The sequence below is a fragment of the Protopterus annectens genome, chromosome 8.part0 (assembly GCF_019279795.1).
Source record: "Protopterus annectens isolate FY-2018-M chromosome 8.part0, PAN1.0, whole genome shotgun sequence".
NCBI classification, from domain to species: Eukaryota; Metazoa; Chordata; order Ceratodontiformes; family Protopteridae; genus Protopterus; species Protopterus annectens.
The window spans coordinates 1090613591-1090639741 of NC_056741.1; the positions used below are offsets into that span (position 1 = coordinate 1090613591).

Sequence of the window (26151 nt, forward strand, 5' to 3'; positions counted from 1 at the left end):
TGAAAGTGCGCTTCCACACATAGCAATCAGTACTCAGTAGCCATGTTGTCTTCAGCTTGCCATTCACCTGCATGGTGAATTAACTTTTAACTAAAATTACAATTTGTATGTATATTTTAAATATTTTCTTGTTTTGAAAGTGCAGCGCGTTTTTGCGCCGCTGCGCTACGCTTAAACACCGGAGATCGGGGGAGGACAAGCAGAGTTTTATTCATTTCTAATGGAAAAAAAATGCCACTGGCCTTATATTTGGCCATTGGCATGCTTCTTCAACTAGATTCATCCTTTATTTGCAGCTGTCATTGCTCCGTTTAGCTACTTGCAAAACGTTACTCTGTTAACATCCGTGTACATTTCTGCACATAACTCTACTCTTGCACAGACAGCTTACTGTTTCGTGTATCGCAAATTTACATCATTTGCATAGCTTTCACCTACAAATGGGGTAATTTGCATATCCTAACATTGTCCGTGCAACATTAGTTTTAGGGGCTGTCTTACACACCCCTACAGGATATTGCCGAATAGCTCGGCAGACATCTTGCCTTGCTCTACTCTTACTCTACTCGTACATGCCGGCCAAGGCTTCATGAATCCTGGCCTAAGCTTTGCTGTGTGCTAAGTTTTATTAATTTCCAATGGAAAAAAATGCCACTGGCCTTATATTTGGCCATTGGCATGCTTCTTCAACTAAATTCATCCTTTATTTGCAGCTGACATTGCTCCATTTAGCTACTTGCAGAACGTTACTCGGTTAACATCTGAGTACATGTCTGCACATAACTCTACTCTTGCATGGACAGCTTACTGTTTCATGTATCGCACATTTACATCATTTGCATAGCTTTCACCTACAAGTGGGGTAATTTGCATATCCTAACATTGTCCGTGCAACGTTCGTTTTAGGGGCTGTCTTACACGAACCTACAGGATATTGCTGAATAGCTCAGCAGACATCTTGCCTTGCTCTACTCTTACTCTACTCGTACATGCCTGCCAAGGCTTCATGACTCCTGGCCTAAGCTTTGCTGTGTGCTAATATGTCTATTTGTGGAGTATGCATGGCTGTAGGTATGTTTTGACCTGCTACGTCTTGACATTTCTACAGAGCAGCTCCCACTTTCATCATTTGTAAAGGTGACAGCCCTATAGGTACTATATATACAGCTGTGACATTTGACAAGTCAACACATACCGGCGATCAATACTAAACTGACTACTTCAGTGCTTTTCATACCCTCTGATTTTTCTTGTAGTAGTATGGTCGATAATACTGTTTCCTATAACATGTATCTGTGTCTGATACAAGATATATCATTTTATTACACCACTACACACAATATATGAAGAAATCACAGGCCAGATGCCATTACATTCCTTTTGCAGGACACACCCGCCCAGAGTGTTGTGTTCCTCACAAAAGCCAACAAGTGCTAATCAAAACATATTATGCTATCATCTAGCTTATGTGTTCGCCGGTATTTGCGCTTTCCGTCAGTGGCAGAACTCACATGTGAGTGTGGGAGACTGAACACTGTATTGGGGACACTGCATAACACCCTGATGGACACATTTATTTTGTTTCTATTAACCTTCCACGTTGACTATCACAGGGCATAAGTATTCATTCACATTTATTGAGGTACATGCTTTTGACTTATACATGTTTTGTCATTTGTCATCACGTCTTTCTTCATACCTGTCCACCTAATATCACTAGTTCTGTACATTTATTTAGGACAGAGTTACCTTCATACCTCTCAACTGTACACATTTTGGGTAAATGTCCCGAACTTAGACTTATAATTTTATTCCTTTTTTCATAATATTGTGCCTTTCTGGTAAATTAGTGGCAAGTCATTAAGGACTGTGATGTTAGATAATAATGACAGATATTAGTATTTTGTAATTAATAACCCTCAAAGCATTCATACTAATGAATAATCCATTATTCTATCAACGTTCTAACTTTGTAAGAGGAATATTTAAAATAGTCCCTATTTGTACTTATTTTAATATGCCTTTGTCCAGATGTCTTATTCTGAAAGGTTGAGAGGTATGGTTGCCATCTTAGTCGTACGCATGTACGTCCATGATAATCGCTTACATGACACTGATATAAGTCCCTACGTCTTCCCCCAATGGTTTACACAATATCCAGTAGCTGGGTTCTTCATTTTTGGAAGATATAGGCGTGTGCTATACCCACATAGGAATATTAATCACTCCCATGGGGCGGACCTAATAAATCTGTGCCAACCAACACCTAGGCACCTAGGCCCATTATTGCATACCCATGATTCCCGTACCTGACACCCTTCCACAGTAGTCATAAGACATATTTAATGTGAGCGATAATAAAGTATGAAGACACTTCTAAGCACTATCCACTTTCCGCGTATCAAGACATATGTCATACATTCTGTCAACCCATGTGTTATTACCCTTGCACAAGCTACTGTTGCATGTACAGCTATATTGTAGTTGCAGCTGTGACTTCTTTGCATTAATCATTACAGGACGGTGCCTGTAGAGGATCAATTTTTGGGGTCCTGCAAAGGACACCTATATCCATGTTTAAAGAGTAGAACTTGCAGATCTGGCACACTGGTACTTTCCGGGCAATGGTTTGGAAAGCAGCAGTGTATTTACCTTTATTGCATGTCTGTATGTCTATCCATAATAGCTATGACGTAACCTATTTATGTACATGTGTTATATCTACAAGGACATATGTTTATATGTTTGTTATATATATATATATATCAATTAATGTATGTGGGTGGGTGTGTATATATATATATATATATATATATATATATGTCTGTACATTCTTTATTTAGTTTAAGTCTGTGGATATATATCTATACACAAATACATATATCCATATCTAGATATATAAATAACGTGTAGAAAACAGCATTCATTTGCTATGCTGTGAGCGGATTACACACGCGCAGGCGCACTTGCATATCCTTATTGTGGGTTATATATGTTTACTAAGTCTTTGTGCTTACGTGGGCTTTATTAATTGTGACGGTACCAGTAAAATATCTGTAATCCGGTTAACAGACATATGCGAAACACACGTTCACCTTTACATATTTAAATGTCTTTACAGCACAGACGCATTCATTACACTGTAAAATTATATGTGCTGTAGTCGTAGTTGAACCGGGACTGCATTCACATTGGCCGGATGCTGTAACCACTATACTATTGGTGTTCCAACTCATTTATATGCATACCCATAGTACATAGCTACATTAACATATGCCTCACCGCTTCACTTACAACACAGGCATCCATTCTCCTGCTGGGAAAAACACGGTACTACATATTACACATTCCCTATTCCCCTACTGCTCTGGACCCAAGCTGCATATTTAATCACTCCAAGAATATGCAGAACTCCAAGGCTTATAGTTCTGGCACATGCAAGTCTTTGATTGTCAGGGTGTTCATGTGGTGATCTGGGTTTAGGCTTGTCCGCCTGGTGAACCGAGCTGCCCTGACTGAGTTCAAATGTCAGACAAAGCACATGGACAGAGTTTGTCCTTTTTATACATTTTTACCTGTGTTTACAGACACAGGTGTTTCGGCACCTGTCAGCAGCTTTTTATGTTGGCAATACATAATATGGGTGGGGGTGGTTACAATACATAATCCACGGTGAGGGGTGTTCCCATTCACATTTGACTATTTCCTGTATTCATTCATATGAGGATTATTATTCAGGACATGAATTAACTACAGGTATGCAGTAGTACAGTAAACAAATGTGAAGGTTTGTTACTGTAAATATGTATGGACCTCTGGAATACACTGTTGTTTTCTGGCAAATCAGTAGCTAATCATTAAAGACTGAAGTCAGAACATAATGACAGACAGTTGAGTTTCAGACTTCATACTCTTCAGGAAACTAATGCCAATGTACAAACTGTTATTCTATCAACTTTCTAAGTTTCTAAGAGCAATCTTTACAAATTGTCCCTACTTTTGGGCCTTTTATTCATGGCTTTGTCCAGATATCGTGCTCTCAGAGGTTGACAGGTATGGTTGGTCACACCTACACACACATTAATTGTCCCTCACACAGTAGATTAGGGTTATGCCTTACAACACCTTTATACCATTTGCCACTATGCAAATGTGTGCAATATATTCTCCCACTTATTCGTGTCGGGACACGTGCGTCACGGGCAGGTGTTTGATCCTGGGTAGTAGGTTATGCATGACCACTTAGGGCTGGACAGTGTCGTGCACCTCTAATGCACATTCCAACTTCTGTCCAGATATCTACAGGACTGGACTTCGTGTCTTCCATTCTAATGTTAACACAGGTTACGTATCCCATGAGGGATATCCAAAAATTGGACCGATCCACAACAAGCGAGATAACCAACATCTTTTTGGAGATACGAAAATGTGCTGAGGGCTTTACATGCAAGGGATACATAGTGTGCAATCCTGCAACTGCCTAGAGTGACACTACCTACTACATATGCGTAGTGGTCACAATGTGTAGCTGTGGCTGCACCAAACCAGTTGGCCAAGTACGGCTGGATTTTGGTAGACGTTCAGGTACGGGAGCGGGTTGTGTGATGTGGAGGGGATGCTCGGTAGTCCATTATGCATCCAGGTGTGCTGCATTTGTTATGGCCAGTTCCATCAGGACCAATCTGTGGGTATGTGCCGGTGACATATCTATACATTTGTATCGCACATTTCAATATTCATATGTTTGTGGGATTTTGTTCAACAGTATGGCCTGTCTGCTTGTATTGCAGCTGTTTAAACATGTGTTTGTGTTTCTTTTAGCTTCACCCGCTGTTCCCTCATACACCTCCAGTTCACCTATTCTGCATATGACACAGTATCGCCTTTGAGGATTGTACCATTACCCATCCACCCCACACACACAGATTCCTCACACCCCATACATCACTGCTTTGGTTGTTGGCCCATGACACGGCCAGAGTAACACATTGAATACCCTACATGTGTCAGGTACCTGTATGGTTGTGTGGACTACCCTGCCATGTTTGCTTTCCACATGCTATACCTCACGCACATAGGTACACGCCCATACTTAACTATCATTACATGGTTGGTATACCCGGGTACTACCCGTTCGACTGTGACACATCCTGACAAGTTTGGCTTGTACCGCTGACTTCCGGATTTTGGAAGCCTGTTGTACTCTTTGGTAGGATGCAACCTTTTCCTATGTCCAGGATGGGATATATTCCATACACATATCTGACTGTAGTGGACAACACCTCCCCACAGTCGACGGTAGGGTTGCCACCTTTTCAATTGGCCAAAGTGAGACATTTTTGGTACAAACATCACATTGTACAGGCCGACACATACCCACAGTCAGTACAAAGGATAGAACTTAAAATTATTGCCTATATAAAAGCTTATTCTTGTAGCATTTTAGTTGCTTATTCTGTTTCTTATAACATTTATGTAATTTAGATACAGAAAAACTGTTTAATGCAACTATTACATAACGTATAGGGAATAATTTTGTCCTATACTCTCAGGACATTTGCCATTTTTACAAGTTTTTGTCAGGACACAACTGCCCAAAGAGGGACTGTCGCTCGCAAAGTGGGACAGGTGTTAATCCTAGTCGATGGTACGGATAATACTGTTCCTTTCAGCCTACATGTGTCCTTATTGTTGTAGCTGTTTATATGCTCCTTCGGTTTCGTTTACATGCTTATTCTATTTCCTATCACATTTGGTATGTGAAATATGGACATACCTTTTGTATGTGACTATTACATGCCTTGTGGGATATGATTTGGACATACGGTCGCTAGATATCTACATTTCTCATGTATTTTGTTATGGACACATCTGCCCAGCTGTGTACCCTCCCTCACATTATGGGTCAGCTGGTGACCCTCACCATTGGGCTGGATGTACCTACTGGCAGCTCATTAACATATGATGTGTTTCACTTCCACTTCATATAGCTATCTACACTGTATTGGGTTACAGCCACACGGTCTTCCATGTCATTTGTTCGCGGGATAGGGACCCGTTATTCCCTACCGTGCATTTGTGTTTGCTTCTTCACTTTGTGTTCGCAGCTACTTTCTTGCATGCTTTGCATACGTTTCAGTATCCACGGACACTGACAGATGTGATTACTATCTTGCAACTTGTTATATGCAAGCATTTTAGGTTGCACGTCGACAGCTGCCATTTTCACGCCTCCGTGCGGCACTTCAACACACCCTATACACTCGCGCTCCTTTCCTGTGCATGTGGCTGTGTCGGCAAAGCGCCTTCATTAATATGCATTTGGCGCTACTGCACCATCTTCACGCTGCACTGTCAGCGCAAGCCTACCGCCGTACTTGCGCCGAACTTCATGAATCCGGGGGATAGTCTGTTTGTCTGTCTACACACACACACAAACACACACACACACACACACACACACACACACACACACACATACACACAGTTGATATGTGCATATGTGTGCCTGTGTGTGTATTTATTTGTGTTTATTTTGAGTCTTTTTATGTATGTATACTGCATAATGTGCATGATTTTATGTGCTTAATATAGTATGTTTTGTCTGTCATGTTTATATATTTTACTCTGTTGTGCACTTTAGTATTGGAAAGGTGCATTACAAATAAAGATTTGCAGAATTGGGAATGATATGTCAAGGATGCAGCATCTATTTTTACATATAGGACTCAGACATGGATGGAGTCCATTGCTTGCATTATAAAACATATTGCAGTCCCTTATTTTCAAACATAATGTGTCTCTGCTTTCTGTCTGTAAACTGCCACTGATATGGCTTACACACTAGCTGTGTTATATAAAGATTGTAAGTTCCTGTGATAGTTTTTAAAGCAGTGTTGAATATTATACTTAAAAATACCATCTATAAAATTATATCTCGTGCAGACTGTGATGGCTTCACTTAGCCCAATGCTTGTGTTTTGACATCTGCTGTTGGCTGAACAAATCATCTATATTTTAAAACAGATTTTTTCTTTCTTCAGCAGGAAAATTACAGCCTCAGTTTGCTGCCTACATCAACAACCAAAGGAGAAGCTCATTCAGAGGTAAGTTTAACATGTTTTAACAATATTCTTCAGTCTTCATGAAAATGATGGTTTAAGCTACTAAATGACATCTGCCACTTAGTTTGGTAGAATACTGCCTTACTTTCTAAAGGACTAAATTTCCCACTTCTATTATTTTGACTATGCTATAACAGAAAAGGAAAACTAGGCAAACTAAAAAAAAATGCCATCATCATGAGCTGCATGACCTATAAATGACATCTAAGTTGCTTTTGTGACACTGCATTTTTTTCATGATTTATTAGTTGCAGATAGCATTACAAATGACTGGATGTTGTGCAAATTGAGTGAGTGAGTGATCTTTGGATCAGAGAGTGAGTGACTTGGTCTAATTATGCAGTATGTAATCAGCAACACATATATCTACTGTAGCCTGGGCCAAAAAATGAAGCAAAGTATGTGATACCATAGTGCAAAAACATTTGTTTCAACACTTAAAATGGAGTAGTACATTATTTGGCTTTACAGAGAGCTTGTACAGTATGTTTGTTTGTGTCTTTCGGCTTTTCCCGGTTAGGGGTCGCCACAGCGGAACTCCGGTCCGCTAATGATTGGTAGTTGATTTTTACATGCCGAGTTGCACAGTATGATTTGTATTAACATGTGTTGAGTGCTAGGCAAAGTTACAAGAGCTCTTACAAATCCACAGGGGATTGAAAAGCTTCTTTGCATAAGTTGTAAGAAAGCAACATGTTCAAGAATGCAGTTGAGACTGAGTTCCACACTTTGGAGGCTAGAGAAGGGATGGCTTGCCATCTCATAACTTGCTTTGCAGCAGCCATTTTGAGCATGAAGATTCATTGAGCCAAATGCCTTAGTCCGGTTTAATTTAGAAACAGCTGATTAGACTAAAGGCAGGATGATTGTTTTTTTTTTTCAATAATCATTTTTTATTATTTTTCACAACCATATTACAAATTCACACATTATATACAATATATACAAAATGCTTCCATTGGCTAATTTCACATATATATCAACCTCATGTATTGATCAAAGGTACAGCACTAACAATCAAAAGGAAAATAATAAAAACCATAGCAGGATGATTGTATCAAGAGTAAAACAGGTCAGCAAAAGAAAATAGTATAACAGTCACTGCTTCAGCTTATGGAGTCCCCTAAATAAGGTCAGATCTTAATGGTTCTTCCAGAATAATGTGGATTTCATTGTCACAGATTTCATAGCATAGATTTTTTTTACCATTTCAGAGCAGCTGGTTGCCCCAGAACAAGCTTTCTGGATAGACATTATAATCCATTATGACATTTCAGAGCATGATCATTTTGAAATCACTTTTGCAATTACAAATGATTGAAACATAGATGCACTGTTAAATGTAATGGCACAGATTGAAAGTCCTTTTTTGCAGGGATCTCTGTACCCTTCAAACTTATATATACCATTATTGTGGGTGCATAACTCTGGAAAAAGGAGAAACCTCAGAAAACAGTGCATCACAATTTGACCAATCACTGTTTTCAGTCCAACAAAAGTAAGTAATTTCTGAGGAACTCCTAATTGAGGAGACATGAGACAGCCTATCACAAGTCTATAAAAATTAATAGCATCCAGTCTTTATTGATAAAGGACTGCAAAAGCATATATGTTGTGCTTTAGAAGCTTTCAAAGTAAAACAGTGCATTAAATTAGGTCTATGGACTGTTAATAATCAGCTCCTATAACCAAAAAGGTACAGGGTTTGATTCCTTCCATCTCTGTTTGCCTACTGTGTGACTCTGAGCAAATCACTTAACAATACAACTCCTCAGTTGAAAAAACAGGGGAAAAGAGTAGAACCTTGCAGTGGTGAGCATAGTAGCACACAAATTGCAATGCTACACTCAAGTCACCAAGCTGCATATTTGTTTGGAGAAATGTAACATAAAGGAAATAAGACTAGAGGCATAACAAAAGGACTAGTTAGTCATAGACTTGATTTCGACTAACTGTCATTTTGGCATTGTAGCATCTGCTCTGGTGAATTCCACAAAAATATGTAATGAAAGTATAAGTATAATGTAGTAAAATATGCTAGTTTGAATTTTACTGAAAATTATATGTTTCACTTCCTACTATGATTCCTGCTTGACACCTACTGATCTGAAAAACCCTGACTTAATTACTTAATTTACAGTAATCAAGACTCTTACAGGTGTTTTCATTTTATTTCAAAGACAAGAATGACATTCAAACTTTTTTCTGTGATAACAAAACAAACATTATTGAAATCCTACAAGATGGATTTGATGGAAGCTGCAACCATAACTTCCTAAAAGTAAATCTCTGTGGATCAGATAATCCTTTATAAAGAGCAACTATAGCAAATACCCTTGTTTTTTCTATCTTAAAACTCAAACAGATCATAAACTTTCGGGACTTTTTCCACTGTGACATGCACATATGTAGAATAGGTTGCCAGGTAGTAGTAGCAAGTCAGGGGAGGGAGGGGAGGGCTGGTGCCATAGTAGGGACAGGATATGGGTGTATGTTCCCAGAAGTTCTCGGAGAGAGAGGAAACAGCTAAACTAAAGAAAACATATTGGGGAAGGGAGGGTGACTTGATGATTTTCTGAAAGTAATTTATTGAGATCCTAGAGACAGCACTACCCAAAGATGAAAAAGAAGTGATAAAGCTGGGTACAGCTGCAATAATTACAGCTCAAGACAACAGGTAATGAGAAAGCAACAGCATTTCAGGGTGGAGATCAGGAGCAGAGAGGCTGTAGGTTTTAGTGTGTATGCTCATGGGTAGATGTATGATGTTATGGAGTAAAGACACCCATATCAAAGCATTACTCCTGTTGTGCTTACTCTGTATATTTTATTTTTTGCAATCTTTATTCAATGATAAATTTACATTATTTAAATCATTAATTTTGTTCAACATACCAATTCCTGACTGTATAACAAGAGTAAACTACCCACTACTATGGAGTCTTCTTTCAATAGTAAGGACGACAATCATGAAAAATTGGAAAAGGGAGCAAACCCCTACCATGAAAGAATTTGTAAATATGGCAACCAATGTCTGTCAATATGAACTGTTAACAATCAAGATGAGGACGTCTACAGTTACTACATCTTACAACATATGGGTAAAGCTTAAAAAGCTGATGAATAAACAAATCTAAATATATCAATAATATGGAAATGTTTTCCTACCCTATTTCTTCAACAATGGTATAAAGAATAATTGATCATGTAGTTACTTGGTAGACACCCTTGTAAATAGTTGTTCTATTACAGTTTGTGTTGTTTGTTAATGATGTTCTGTTTTAATACTTATATTTTAAAATCAATAAAAATAATTCCAACAAAAAATCATTTGAATATGTCCTTTAAAGATTTACTATCAAAACATAGAATGAAGGTTCGGCAAACACAGGAATGTTAAAGTCATTCAGCTGCCTCCCGTGTTGCCGACCTTCATTACTATGAGTGCTGAGTACAGCAAATGCCACTGTGCATTCACACATATGTAGTAGATGATTTGAGTAGAGATTGCACTACAGTGGGGATTGGGAAATTACCCTTTTCCCTTTTCTCCACTGAAGTACGATCTCAGAGTAGCAATATATAGTTTGCAGGGGATGTGGGGAGTGCAGCCCCCCACATGTGGGGTGCAGGGGGGTTAAGTGTTAGGATTTGTAGTACTGAACTGCAAAAAGAATGTCGAAAGTGTGAATGTGATCTTTTCACTACGTACACTTCAACATTCTTAACTGATTAATATGCAGGAAGTGAGGTTTCGAATTCGTGTATTTGAACATTTTTTTTGTGTCATTCGAAAATTTGATAGTAAACCACTTTACATACCTTGGCTAGAAGAGTAACTTGACTTCCATAACCACAATGAAAACACCTGGAAAAAGATTAACTCTCTTTTTTTTTTCTGGTCCCAGAAAATGTCACTTTTCTCTCCAGACCAGCAAGAACTGCATTAGGCAAATAAATCCTCCTGTTTAATGTAATTTATTAGAGCAAGAACATTCATCCATCTATCTACTAAGCTGAATAAATTACTTGAAACTTCAGTAAGGCATCTAATTTCCTTCCACAGGGAAAGTATTAGAAAGAGAGAGTGGGTCTCGTATATCTGCTAGCTAAAGTGATTTTATCTGGACTAATCCTTTGTACTCTGTTTCTTGTTAGTCCTGTCATCCCTGGGTCTCAGGTGAGATACCAGATTTGACTCGAACCTTCTGGATTATGTCTGTTCTATTTTCCCACTTTCAAAACACATCAGAAAAGACTCCTCCATTAAAAATCTGACTGCAAGTGCTTTTCCACTGAACACTTCACCTAACTCCTTCCTTGCCTACGTCACTTCTAGTTCTACCCTCTGTTCTCACCTTCTGCTTTTCTTTCATATTTACTGCTTCATTTAATTCAGATTTGTTTTTCCCTTCATAATATTTGCTCATTGTTTTAGTCATTTGCTGAACTTTGTAGCTTTTTTAATTACCTGGGTATTGATGAATTAATTTTGCTTTTATTTTTTTTATGAATTTCTTCACCTGGATCTTGCCTGTAAGTGGTCTGTTGTGATCAGTGTACTACCTCAGTAAACAAACTTAAATAAATAAATACACTAATTTTTTTAACATTTCAGTTACTGGAATTCTAGCATTTAAGAACATGTCATGTAAGTGGATTTTTTTATATTTTTATTTTTATATTACTACAGTGCTTCTTTAATCTAACACCAAAGTGTCTTAGTTTCTTCAAATTACACTATTGCACTGGCATGAAGAAAGATTGGATATGTTAACATTTAGTATCATCTGATATTAAAATGAGCATGATTTTAAGAATTACTTATATATGCTGAATATACCTCCAAGGTGCTTCTTTAATGGGATACCTCAAAGGATGAGTTCAAACAATGTATCCTCCATGTAAAGGAGATCAAATGAGAAATACATATCTGTCCATAGTAGGGAAATGCTCTTTATTGTTATATGATCCTCAAACTTCACAAAGCCTACCAGAGCAAATGGGCAGAAAGAAAACTGTCACCCCCTTCACCACTAGTGCACAACTATCTGGGCCTTTCCCATGGTCTAGATCACATCTCTGCTTATCCAAGACAAATGCAACCCCTGTACAATCAAGCTGGGAAAGAAGAAACCTCCCACCTGTAGTCAAGCCCTCAAAGGACACATACGTTTTTGTCACACAGGACCAGGACCTCATCAGAGGCTACAGCCTGAAAGCCTAAAACAAAAGCACATTACAAAACAAATAGTAGCTATCATGAAAAGGCAAGGTCACACAGGAATAAAAGAGGGCTACTGCGACCAAAATAGAATAGAACCAGCCACACATGCCATAATAAAATGCCATCACAGTGATAGAAGGAAGGACTCAAAAACCTCTTAGTTCAAATAATCTCGAATAAGGGATAGGCACCAGTGAAATAGAAAATTAAGTCTAAAGTCCGGTTTTCAAGTTATGGCAAAACACCAAACCAAGACAATTCAGTGTGGCAGGCCAGGCTATGCAATTATTCACTCACCTTTACAAGTGAGCCTTGAGTCAAGGAAATGGGACCAATTAATATGTAACTCTCTGTCCTTCCTCAGAAGGAAAAAAAGTGCCCTATGTTATCCTGGTGATCAGGCAAAGAAAATCTTTTCATATTCACATGGGAATATAAGTCCAAGGTTATTGTATTTCTGACTATAACTTATGCAATGAGGTACAATGATATCAGGGTTACTATGTATGAGGAGCAGGTGTATGAGGTAGCACAGCCCTCTCCAATCACTGAGGTACAAAAGAGTGATGCCTCGCTCCAAAAACACTTTAATGGTGTTAAAGCAGGTTTCATCATTCACTGTAGTTTACTTTTTTTATTTATGCAACTTAGCATTACGACTGTCACCCTTCTAATTGGGAGATCAGCACATGAATAAGGACACCTCTCATTCTTCTCTGCATAATCCATATCGCCTTAAGCATTTACTATAAATTAGGTGATGAAACCTCAAGATTTTTGATAAAGCTATGCTTTATTCTCTGTAGATTGTTCAAATGGACACTGGCATTTTTCTGCAAGAACTTTATGCCCTTCTGGGGTTGTTGAGTTGGCATTATGTTTATGGTGTTTGTCTCACAGACACAAAGTATAGGGTTTGAGTATCACCTTTGAGGGAAACTGGCTAGGCTTAAGAATAGCTTACAAGGACAGTTAGCCTAGTACTTGCCTATAAACACACACATGCTGGCATAGTAATTGCTGTGCTCATTTATTATTTTTGGGGAAACTACCACCCAAGCTAATTACTTCATTGATAAGACATTCCTAATAGCTGACTTTGTGGTCATGGATCTGGGAACATATGTAAAGAGTAATCTGGTCTTAGACCAAATGTGGTCAGTGTAGTAAGAAAATCATTCTACGTCACTTATAAGTAAGGGCATGTCATCCAGGTTCAAGGAAGTCATAGTGCCATCTTATTCAGCCCTTATTTGACCATCATTGAGCATAATACCCCCTTTGACATGTAATTGACCAGACATATGCAACAGATGAAATACCTGCAAGGGTTTCCTACCAGGAGAATCTAGGGTACAAACACATTGTCCTATGTGGATCACCTTAAAGCCTTAGCTCTATACTTGGTCTTCTACAGGTTACCGAGAGACAATCTATGCCTGGTATACAAGACATCCTCAGATCGAGGTCTGATATATCTTTTTGCATAGCCACAAAATGAACAGCATCAGAACCAATATATCCAAGGATTTAAATTCTGATTGTGGCATAAGTAACACATGTTGGCAAGACAGATATATGTCTCAGAGGACTGTCATGCTCTGGAACAGTCTCCACATCCATGTGAAGTAGAGTCCATCCCTAAACCTATTTAAGTGTAACTTTGACCAATGGATGGGAAATCAGAAATTCATCCCAGGTCTGTTCCCCATGTCTCTGATAAGCAGAAGCAGACAGTAATGCCCAAACTAGCATACCCCCCACCACATAATCTCTAGAAAGTTCATCACTAACATACCCCCACTTAATAAATTTCCATGATGCGTAGGGACACAACTGTGTTGAGCTGCATGGTTAAGCTTATAAAGACCCTGGTGGTCATTAGCTTAGTATATACCTATGAATCTATAGTCCATGCTACAACCTAACATATAGGAGCCGATGCTAGAATGCACAAAGTCAGTATGTCAGTATAAAGGATTTATAGCTATTTTCTGCAAGATGAAGAGCATGTCAGAGTAAAATGTAAATGAACCTCTGACTATAATGTGCTCTACCATGCTTTGAATTGTTAAATACAAACACTATAGGCAACTGTAAGCCATAACATCACAGACATAGAGTGGCTGCGGACCACTTCTGCGACCCCCAGATCTGACCCTCTTTTTCTCAGTGTATAGTGGCCTTATTTATATCTTCACTTGTCTGTGAAAGTGGATGCAGTGTTTTAAGAGGAACCTCAGCTTATGGCTTCATCCCATTCACGTACCTGTATCTGATTGTCCTGCTTATACCAGGCCTGCTGATGTGTATGTAGCATACACACTTCATAAAACTTCATTAAAACTGCTGCAAAAGTAGCATATTACAGACTCAATCTGGACCAACATGTATCTGTGTGTGCTTGTGTGTGTATGTGGGCATGGGTGTGGTTGTGGATGTGTCATTTATTAGAGTAAATCAGTTTATCACCAACAGTACTACCGAAAGAGGTAAGAGGTAGGAGAGGGGTGCCCCGGGCAGGGCAAATAGATGAGAGGTGGAAGTATTCCTTGCTAGTTAGCATTGTATACATACATGGAAAGTGGGAGGGCTTGTCCCTGGACAAAAGCATTATACACACATCTGGAAGGTGGGAACCCCCAGAGAATGAGCATTATATTTATAAATAAGAGGGGAGTTGAGGTGCCAGTAAAAATGAGCCATGCTGACATAAACATAATGTGGGAGAGGTACCCTAGACACTAGATTATAAAATCTAGAGGAGCAGGGAGGAGACCCTACACATGAGCGATAGTGTGCATTACATGGGAAGGATATACTACTTGTGTAACATAATATCATGCAAGCTTTGTTACATGCTGCAAGTAGCAAGTCCATTCAGAATACAAAGCATAACGTATTGTTATACCATGTGACTAAATAATATATTCAGTACCTAGGAAGGCTGTGATATGCAATAATTTCCCTGACAGAGCTATACTGTATGTCATAATCTAGGCTATGCCATGAACGGCAGATCGACACTGCATGCCACAATCTGGATTATACCACGACATTCATTTCTGTGACTCTCACTCACTCAATTGGTGTATAACAACTTTAAAAAAAAACAAATATAGAAGTAAACACATGTAACTCCAGAAAATAGATCCATTTAGTAAGTAACACATCATGTAATATATTGCAGCTTAGCAAGTATATAATGTTACAGTATACAATTGTGTTAATATATAAAACAGAGTGATACCCCACTTCCTTGAAGGCAAACCTTGACATCTGGATTGTTCTATGTAAATTTGTCCCTAGGCTGATATGTTTAACCCCACAGGAGGTATGGGGTCCTCTATCTGTGCAGGTACTAACAAGGTGATTATGGTCCAGGCACTGACTCTGCCTTGTGAACTATAAATATTTAAATCTATGACAAAAAAGTAATATGCCAAAGTAAAAAGAAAAACATTACAAGACTTATGAAAACAGGAAAGGTAATCCATAGAGACACCATACTATTATATATTTCACTACCTGATTCAGACTTTATTTCCATTCTAGAACAAAAGTGCTCTGGTGCAAGATAACAAACTCTGAAAAAAAAGTAAATCAAAGATGCATTTTTATGTCAATATATAGAGGACCCTAGTGTGGAAAGGAGGGTTTTTAGTAAATCTGGCAAAGCTTAGGACTTTTCTTATTCTTTCTTGTCTTCATAAGTGAAATTCTGTAGCAGTCGGAAATATACATCTCTTAGCAAACAACCCATGCTTCTGAAAAAGCTCATAAGCAGCATGATCAGAAAGCTGATGAAAGGACTTTGGAGTTTTGGAAAAAAATAAGACAAAAATTAAACCAAAAGCACAGGTAAGGATTATTTGCATGTATCCCATGTGCCTCTGATACAAGAGGTTTGGGAGGTCACTCAGTGGAAGTTTTAGTTTTGCTGGAGTTTTCATTTTGTTTTACTGATTGTTTTTTCAGTGACCTTCTTACTTATTGTTTTAGTTTGTTGTTTGGGATATTTTTTGCGGTGACCCTAATGATAATGGACATCAGCTGGCTATAACAGCCCTGTATTTCTAATGCTTAGTCAAATTATCTGCTTGTGCTGTGCTTGATGAGGTCATAACAAGGTTGAAGTATGCATATCCACTACAAGTGGTATTTGGCTTTATTCGCCTGAAATTGTCCAGTGAAATAACAAAACAAGTCATGGGCATTCAGAATTGTGAATTAGCTGAAACACCTGATGTTCATAAGGATTAGTTGCATATATCCCATGTGTCTCTGATACAAGAGCTTTGGGAGGTCACTCAGTGGAAGTTCAAGCTTTGTTGGAGTTTTCATTTTGTTTTTACCAAAAGCACAGGAGAAATACATACTGTGCAGGAGGACGTACTGGCAATGCCAACAGAACAGGATCTTTAATAATGGTATATTAACCCAAGTAAAATCTGTCAAATCATAGTAAACAGGATTAACAGTATATTGAGATGAAGAGCAACTACTTTTAGTAGAATATTGTGCAAAGTTTTCTACATGCTATTTATTTAAAGAGACATCATATGGAATATAGTTTATATTTCTGCAGACCCCTTTTTATGACAATACTTAGGCAAAATAAAGGCATTTCTGTATATAATAATTAAAATGTTATAGATTTGCTACAGATGCTCTGTGTAAGGTATAGAAAGAACGGGTAAATGTAATATAGATGCTCAGATATCTCAAGTTAAATCCAAGAAGGCAGCATCTGCAAAAAAGTTTTTTTAACAAATGCAGCTTGCTTATTAGTACAGAGCTTACATTTCTATCAGCAATGCTGCTGCCCATGACTGAATTTCATTTTGAGTACCACCTAGTAGAATGGAAGATATAGGATTAAGTAGCCAAGGGCTTTCTCTCCTATCTTGGGTGAGGGGAGGGATTAGACATGTAGAACTTAATATTTTTGCAGAGGCTAAGGAGGGAGCTCTTACAGATTGGCAATTAACACAAAACATGAGCAGATAATGAATGCTAACATGCTAGAAGAAGACATAAAGCATTATGATGCCATTGTATCCTTATTCCAAGAGAATGCCGGGTGTGTGCATTAAAATCTCATAGCATGGTGAGGTGCTTGGGCACCTAGCCAGACCTCTTAAATGTCCCTGTGTTGGGAGAATGTTCCTGTTGTCAGACCTGATTTATTTAGGATGTCCTTATTTTTGGAGGTATGTCCCTATTTTCAGTTTTACCCCTTCAGACAATTTATTGAATCCCCCTCAACACTTGTGATTTTTGAAGCTGTCTAGTACACAAAAAGCCCCATTACATAATTTAAAGAAAGAGGATACATATCTTACATCTCCCTTTTTCTGAAGCAAAAAAAGATGACCTTTTGTGGTTGAACTTTGTGATGCAGTTCATTAAAGTATATAGATTTTACACTGTCTCTTTGATAAGGTTCTTATATTTTTCATCGTTTTTGTCACTCTCTGTTTTTTAAATACGTGTTTCTTTTTTTTTTCAAAACAGGTTTATTGTTTTAACATATAAGAGAAATATCATAACAATTTTACACAAGTAATTAAAAATAGGTATTATTATAATATTCAACAAAACAACTAAAGTATTTACAAAGACATCCACTACAATCAGATCAATTAATTAAACTAAAATACCATGCTATTGAAATTAAAATTTTTTAACAAATTTTGTAAATTATCCCATACAATAAAATAAGATGTTTTTCTATTTGTTCTAGTCCTAATTGTGTTTATTTCCATATGGCACACTATATTCATAACATTTTTAAATTCATTGAACGAAGGAGGTGTATCTGAAATCCAATTTCTAGTTATTATTTTCCTAGCCACTGCTAGAATAGACCATAACAAGGGAAGCTTAACCTTTTTAACACTTTGAGGTACAGGTGTGTTGAATAATATAAGAGATTTAGAAATAATGAAATTATCTGTAAAAAGAGCCTGCAAAAATTCATTAATTGACTTCCAGTATTCTTTCAATTTTATACAGTCATAAAACATATGAGCCCAGTCAGCATTCATTTCTACATTACATCTCTTACATAGATTATCTTTATTATTTATTTTATTCATCATCAAAGGTGTATACAAAGATCTATGTAAAATTTCCATGTATAAAGTCTCCAGACAATGGAAGACGTAGTTCTATAAGCAGATTCCAATATATATTGTTTATCTTGTTGAATTGGTGGGTCCCCATTAATAGAAGTGAAATAATTCCAGTATGAATCTACACTGTAAAAAGTTTCTTGTCTGATGACTTTATGTATGTATGAAAGTTTACCTTTATCAGAAACTTTATGTTGTAAATTTAATATCAAGTAATCAATCAGTGTTGGAATAGATTCTTTAACAGTTATAGACATTAAATCTATTTTATTAATGAGATGTTGTCTAAAGGTCTGAACCTCTAACCAGCAAGTTTCTCTTAGATCAAATTCTTGTTTTAAGAAATCTAGATTTTTAACTTTATTATCAGATATCAACTGATACCAGTACTTTAGATCATTATCTATAGCTAAATGAGTTCCTTCAGAAGTAGATGACAAAAGCATACCCTGAGTATACATTATAGGAAATACAATAAAATTCCATTCCCTATACTTAGGGTGCATGAATATAAAGTTACGATAACTAATAATAATATTTAATGGGTAACAAACCATATGTTTAGGTGTAATAGGTGAAGTACAAAATTCCTTTAGTAACCATAACATGGAGTTATTTACAATCATATTTTTATGTGTTAAGGAGATTTTCATGAAGTGTATACTAATTAGCTCCCAATAATCTTTCCATTTTGTGACATATACTGATCTATTAATAAAGTAATAACTTTTACAATAGAAGAGATAGTATATAAATTAAAGTCTGGAAAAGAAATACCCCCTTGAGACCAGCTATTAGTATGTTTCTTTAATGCAATCTTAGGTCTATTAGGTGCCCATAAGAAATGTAACATTAGTGTGTTCAGTTTCTTGATAATTATTTTTGTAGGTGGAAGTATTATTGATTGTATTAAGTATAAAATCTTGGGGAATATTATTATTTTAATAATTGTAAGTCTCTCCTCCATAGTAAAAAACATATTATTCCAGGTATTAAAAAGATTTTGTATATTAAGAAAACAGGTATTATAATTATTATATATAATAGATTTAATATCTTTAGATAGTATTATACCTAAATAAGTTATCTGACCTGAATTGGGTACATATTTAGTAAAATCACTAATGAGAATATTTTTCGTGTATATATAGGTAATATTTTAGTTTTTCTTCATTGAATATTAAACCAGAAATACTTTTATAATTCATCATGTTATCAAATAGAGACTGTATAGAAGAATTAGATCCTGCTGATGTAATTAGAACATCATCTGCAAAAGTTGAATTTTGGATGTTGTATTTTCATCTATTTCAAAACCCTCTATGTCAGTACTGTTTCTGATCAAATTAGCCCAAGGCTCCATTACTAAAGTGAATAATAGTGGAGAAAGTGGACATCCTTGTTTTGTACCTTTAAGAATGGGTATTTTTGTGAAACATATGTTCCTACCTTAATATAAGCCAACGTTCCTTTGTATAAATGTTCAATTAGATTTACAAATGCATCCAAGAAGTTTGTGCACTTCATTAAGGTAAACAGATAGTCCCAACTTACTGAATCAAATGCTGAACTTATATCAAGACTAATAAGTGTTAAATCTTTCTTTTCCTATTTGCAAAATCTATTAATGTTAAAGTTCTTCTTATATTATCAAAAGTATTTCTATTTACAATGAAGCCTGTCTGATCTATATCTATAATGCCAGGAATGATTGTCTTCAATCTATCAGCAAAGATATTCATAAACATTTTATAATCAACATTAAGTAATGAGATGGGCCGATATAAAGAACATCTAGTTGGATCTTTATTAGGTTTTAAAATTGGCGAAATAAATGTATGTTGCCAAGATGGGGGGGGGGGTTATTAACTCAGTTTGGGCCAAAATAAAAACCTTATGTATTAATGAATATGTATTTTTAGAAAAGATTTTATATATCTCTGGTATAATACCATCATTACCCGGTGCTTTGTTTGATTTAAGCTTATTTATTTGTGTAATAACTTCTGTATATGAAATACTCTTGTCCAATAGTTTAATCTGTTGTTTATTAAGCTTTTATTCATATTTGTGGTTATAAACTCCTTTATTTTATCTTTAGGTTCCATGTTAATATTATTATGGTTAATTTTGTGAAAGTGATTTCTAAATTCATCTAGTATTTCTGGTATACTAGAAACATTCTTTTTCCTTAGAGAAAAGATTTCTTTGATATGGTTTTGTTTATTCAACCTTTTTGTTTTATTTTTAAGTCTATGTAAGTATTTGGGGCTTATTGAATAAGACAAAAACTTGTATTTCTCTAAAGTTATTTTAACTTTATGAGTTAAAATTTCTTTGTATTTCTCATTTAGTTTGTTTATTTCTTCAATAACTTTCTTGTCCATAATATTTTCTTTATTATTATGTTTATAAGAGTCTAATTTACTTTGAATATCTAACAATTCCTTATCCCAAGATTTCCTTTTATTATTATACCATCTGATACTTTGTCCATATAGATATGATTTTAAGGCATCCCAAACATAAACAATGGAGACTTCAGGAGTGTTATTTATGTCTAAAAAATGTTTTACTTCTGAAAGTATATATTCTTTATAGTCTTTTAGTTGAGTTAAGTATGCTGGTATCCTTTTGATCTGAACATTATGAGTATTTTTTATCATGAATTCAAAAACAATTGAATTATGATCAGATATAGGACATGAAATGATTTTGGAATTAATTAAATCTGTTACCATCTGGTTAGAAATAAAGACCCTATCTATTTTTGAATAAGTTTTGTATCTGTTAGAAAAAAGGTGTATGGTAATGATTTTGAATCTATCTGATTATTAATATCATTCAAATGATAAGAATTAGCAAAATCCTTTAAATGTTTTGCATTAGATGTAATTCTTCTCTTTCCTATAGTGGTAGTATCACTTTCATGTAGTATACAATTAAAGTCACCAGCTAAAATAATATCTCCTATAGAGAATGATATGATCTTATCAAGATGATGTTTCACTGTATTAATACCAATTCCAGGTATCCAATATACATTAATTAAAGTGTAAGTCTTCCCATTAATTTGTATTGTAACCATACAAAACATTCCTTTGTCATCCTGATAAGACTTAATGGTTTTAGGAATGGGCATACTTTTATTCCATAAAATAGCCACTCCTCATTTTTTCTGAGTGTGCTCTGAACTAACCAATACTGTATATTTGTTTGTGGCTAGTTTATCAATATCTTTTTTCAAGAGATGGGTTTCTTGTAGGAAGACTAAGTTGGCCTTATGTAAATTAATGTATCTTATTAGGCTTGCCCTTTTACATGGATTATTCAATCCATTAATGTTTAAAGAAATTCCTTTTAAAGATGTCATTTGGCATTTTTAAAACTTAAGAATCTTATGATCAAAATAACAAATAACAAGATAAGTAATGTTACATCTCCTCCTTTAGGTGTACCTTTAAATATAGCTGTATTTATTGAATCTCTTATGGGATTTCAGTATAGGATTCAATTTTGTTTGTAGTGACAATGAATGTACAAAATATATTGTGGATGTCAAAACTATATACAAATAACAATGAACAAGTGAAAATAATGTAAGGATTAAACCTTGCATCCAGCCTGGAGTTATAAACTCCAACTTAGAGTAGTATTTACCACTCAAGTTAACCCCTACCCTAAGCAGCAGTCGTCAGCTACCACCTTATCAATTTAATACTAGTTATATTTAACTGAAGTTAACAGTTTTCAGTTCAATTATCTAGCAAGACAAGACTACACATTTGGTAAAACAGCATCATATAAACTAAAATAAACCTTTTTTTTTTTTTTTTTTTTAAACTGTTCATACTACTATATACATCCATGTAATATAAAACACTTGTATTCAAATAGCATTCAAATAATCTTGATGTTAGAAATCAAGAGGAGAGAAAAATAAGTTCTAACATTCATTTAAATCAAAAACTTTGGCTAATATGATTCAGACATTACATATATTAGGATGCATCTATTTTCTGTCATGTAAATACAGTTAACAGCTTCCAAAAAAAACCTTGAATTGCTTGTATATGAGCATTTACTCAAACTCATTATTGCCAATAGAATAAAATATTGTATTCATAGAAATTGTTATAAATCATACTTCATAGTTAAGCAGATTCTCAGAAACATTTATATACATATCTACATACACACATATACACACACACACACACACACACACACACACACACATATATATATATATATATATATATATATATATATATATATACATACATACACACATACACACACATATACACATATACATATATATATATATATATACACATGCATACACACACACACATACACACACACACACACACACACACACACACACACACACACACACACACACACACACACACACACACACACACACACACACACACACATACACACAAACACACACACACATACACACACACACATACAAACACACACACACATACATATATATATATATATATATATATATATATATATATATATCTGATCTCACTGAGTTGTATCTTTACTGAGCACCATCTTACATTGCTGTTCCTTCAATAAATCTGTCTGCTTTATACAAAATAATGCAGAGCAAACACATTTTAGTAACCAGATTTTACAAACATGCTATACTACTGCTTTAAAATATATCACATGACAATTTCTTCCAGTATAGAGTTATAAAATTATTTATGCTTGTCAATAAGATGAATTAAATGAGTTATAGTAATGTATATGTTTGGGACATAGGTTTTTAATACATATTATTAATCTGCTATTCCTGTATCTGTGATGTGTCAGTGTGATATCTAGGTCAAAGGTGAGACCAGCTGCTTTCAGCTTCTCTGTGAGAATTCTGAGAGTTGAAGCTTTTGAAGTAGCTCATGGACACTGTGCATGAGACAGCCCACATCCCAGATTGTCTCTCTTAATATTTTGGTGGGAAACTTATTAAAAACTAGTGACAAACATTCATTTAGCAGTGTAAATGCATCTAAACATGACAAAACCTTCACAATGCATTCTACAGGTTATTACAGACTCTATGTAAGTGAAATCAAGCCCAAAATTATTAATAAGTAACAAAACTCAACATTTTTGTCCTAACTCAACTCCTATGCGAATCTTATTATTTACTGTGTCTATATGATCAAAAGTATTTCTATATATTAATAAAGAAAAGAAAAAGAGAGTAGAAAGTAAAAGGGTGTAAGGCAGAAATAAAAAAAATGTAAGAGAAAGCTATAAGAAGTATATACAATAGAATATTACTTGCTGTTTATATTAATAGAGTTAAAAATAAAACATATTATTTACTATTATTTAGTTCTAATTATTATTAGTTAAAGCATGACAGATTATTTACAAACAAGCATAAGCAGTGTAATCAAGAAAGTATAATTAGGTAGTGTCATTCCTGTATCTGTGATGTGTCAGTGTGATATCTAGGTCAAAGGTGAGACTAGCTGCTTTCAGCTTCTCTGTGAGAATTCTGAGAGTTGAAGCTTTTGAAGTAGCTCATGGACACTGTGCATGAGACAGCCCACATCCCAGATTGTCTCTCTTAACATTTTGGCGGAAACTTATTAAAACTAGTGACAAACATTCATTTAGCAGTGTAAATGCATCTAAACATGACAAAACCTTCACAATGCATTCTACAGGTTATTACAGACTCTATGTAAGTGAAATCAAGCCCAAAATTATTAATAAGTAACAAAACTCAACATTTTTGTCCCAACTCAACTCCTATGCAAATCTTATTATTTACTGTGTCTATATGATCAAAAGCATTTCTATATATTAATAAAGAAAAGAAAAGAGAGTAGAAAGTAAAAGGGTGTAAGGCAGAAATAAAAAAAATGTAAGAGAAAGCTGTAAGAAGTATATACAATAGAATGTTACTTACTGTTTATATTAATAGAGTTAAAAATAAAACATATTTTTTACTATTATTTAGTTCTAATTATTATTAGTTAAAGCATGACAGATTATTTACAAACAAGCATAAGCAGTGTAATCAAGAAAGTATAATTAGGAATAGCATTTGAAGAATATATAAACTTTTAAAGGAAAAAAAATGTATCAAATTACTGACCTTATTTTTCCTCTTCAGAAAGAGAAACAAGTTAAATCACAGCTTGCCATTAAATCTCCAGATATTTTGACTAGTTATGAAACAAAACATTTCTTTGCACACAGAGAATAACTTTGATTAAATCTTTTTCAAAATATTTGTTGCTTCTTGGAAATGCAGGAACTATATTTAAAAAGATTAATAATAAAATAAAATGATGAGAGAGGAAAAAAAAAACATAGTACAAATCATTTGTTTTTTAGTCTCTTCTTCTTCTCTGAAGTCTTCCACGAAGTTTCAGTTGCCAGTCTCTTTAATGAAGGACTAGCCCATTCCATTTCTTCTATTTTTCCAAAATCTTATTTTTTTGATAAACAGTAAAGCAGAGTCTAAGTCATCGAAAATTTTAGGACCATCAGGAAGGAAGATTTTAAGCTTGGCAGGAAACAGAAGGTATGTTTTAAACTGTGCTTTTTTAAGCTCCCTTATTAGTGGCAGAAAAACTTTTCTTTTAGCTAATACCATGGAAGAATAGTCATTGTCAAAACGCACAGTTGTTTCATTAATCTTAACAGGAGCTTTAGCCCAAGCAGATTTAAGAACCATCTCTTTATCAAAAGATGATAGAAATCTAACTATAACTGATCTAGGATAGTTTTTGTTAGAGTTAGTATTAGCTATAGATCTATGTGCTCTTTCGATACCAAAGAGAATGCTTCTGGTAAATCTAAAGTTTTAGGGAGCCATGTTGTTAAAAAGAAGTAATATTGTTACCTTCAATATTTTCTGGCAGTCCAAAAATCCTAATGTTATTGCCTAGATCTATTTTCCAGGTCATCCAGCTTTGTTTGTAAATGTGTATTTTGTTTCAGCAGAAACTCAATGTTGATTTCCTCTTCTTGTATTCTATTTTCCATGTCATTCACAACTTCTTCTATGCCTGTCATCTGGATCTTCTGTTGTTGCAGGTCCATATGTAACAAGTCTATTTGTTTTGTAGTTTTTTTATGAAAGTGTCTATTTTAGTATCCATTTTATCCATCTTAGCAGTAAGTTGCTGGACTATAATTATCAGAGATTGAAGTTCTTTCTTGATGCTGGAGTCTTGAGAATTTGTCTTACTGGAACTCATTTCAGACTGATAAACTGACAGGAAAATTTCCAAAGTAATTTCTGACAGGAATATTATTAACATTTCCTTTCTTTTTTAGATATAGTTCAAGAACTATATAAAACAAACATATTTAGAAAGAAAATTACTTCAAAAATTAATTTTTTAAGTAATTAATTCCTGTCAATGTAATGAAATTGGTGGAGCTGAAGAAATCTGCTGCTATCCTGTGTTCATCCTTGGCCACGCCCCCCCTTAAATACGTGTTTCTGAGATGTATCCCACATTCCTACCAGTAAAGGGAAACCCTATGTACTATTTGGTATGTTAATTAGACATCCAGATTTTTAGCAAGTTGTTCCTACTTTTCAAGGGCCTTTGTTCATATTTTCAATGTGTGCAGGTTGAGAGCTATGCACCCAGCCCTAGTGCTA

The 26151-nt window shown here is 35.3% G+C and overlaps 1 protein-coding gene across 2 annotated transcripts in view; it reads left to right on the top strand.

Moving 5' to 3' along the window:
* Positions 1 to 26151, top strand: part of KCNN4 (potassium calcium-activated channel subfamily N member 4) — a 785842-nt gene that overhangs the window by 189763 nt on the left and 569928 nt on the right. Inside the window, exon 2 of one of the 2 annotated variants that reach the window (XM_044080550.1) lies at positions 7044 to 7106. In XM_044080550.1, the coding sequence (XP_043936485.1) occupies positions 7044 to 7106 (63 nt within the window). The remainder of the gene's footprint in view (positions 1 to 7043; positions 7107 to 26151) is intronic. The other variant, XM_044080551.1, reaches the window with a different exon arrangement.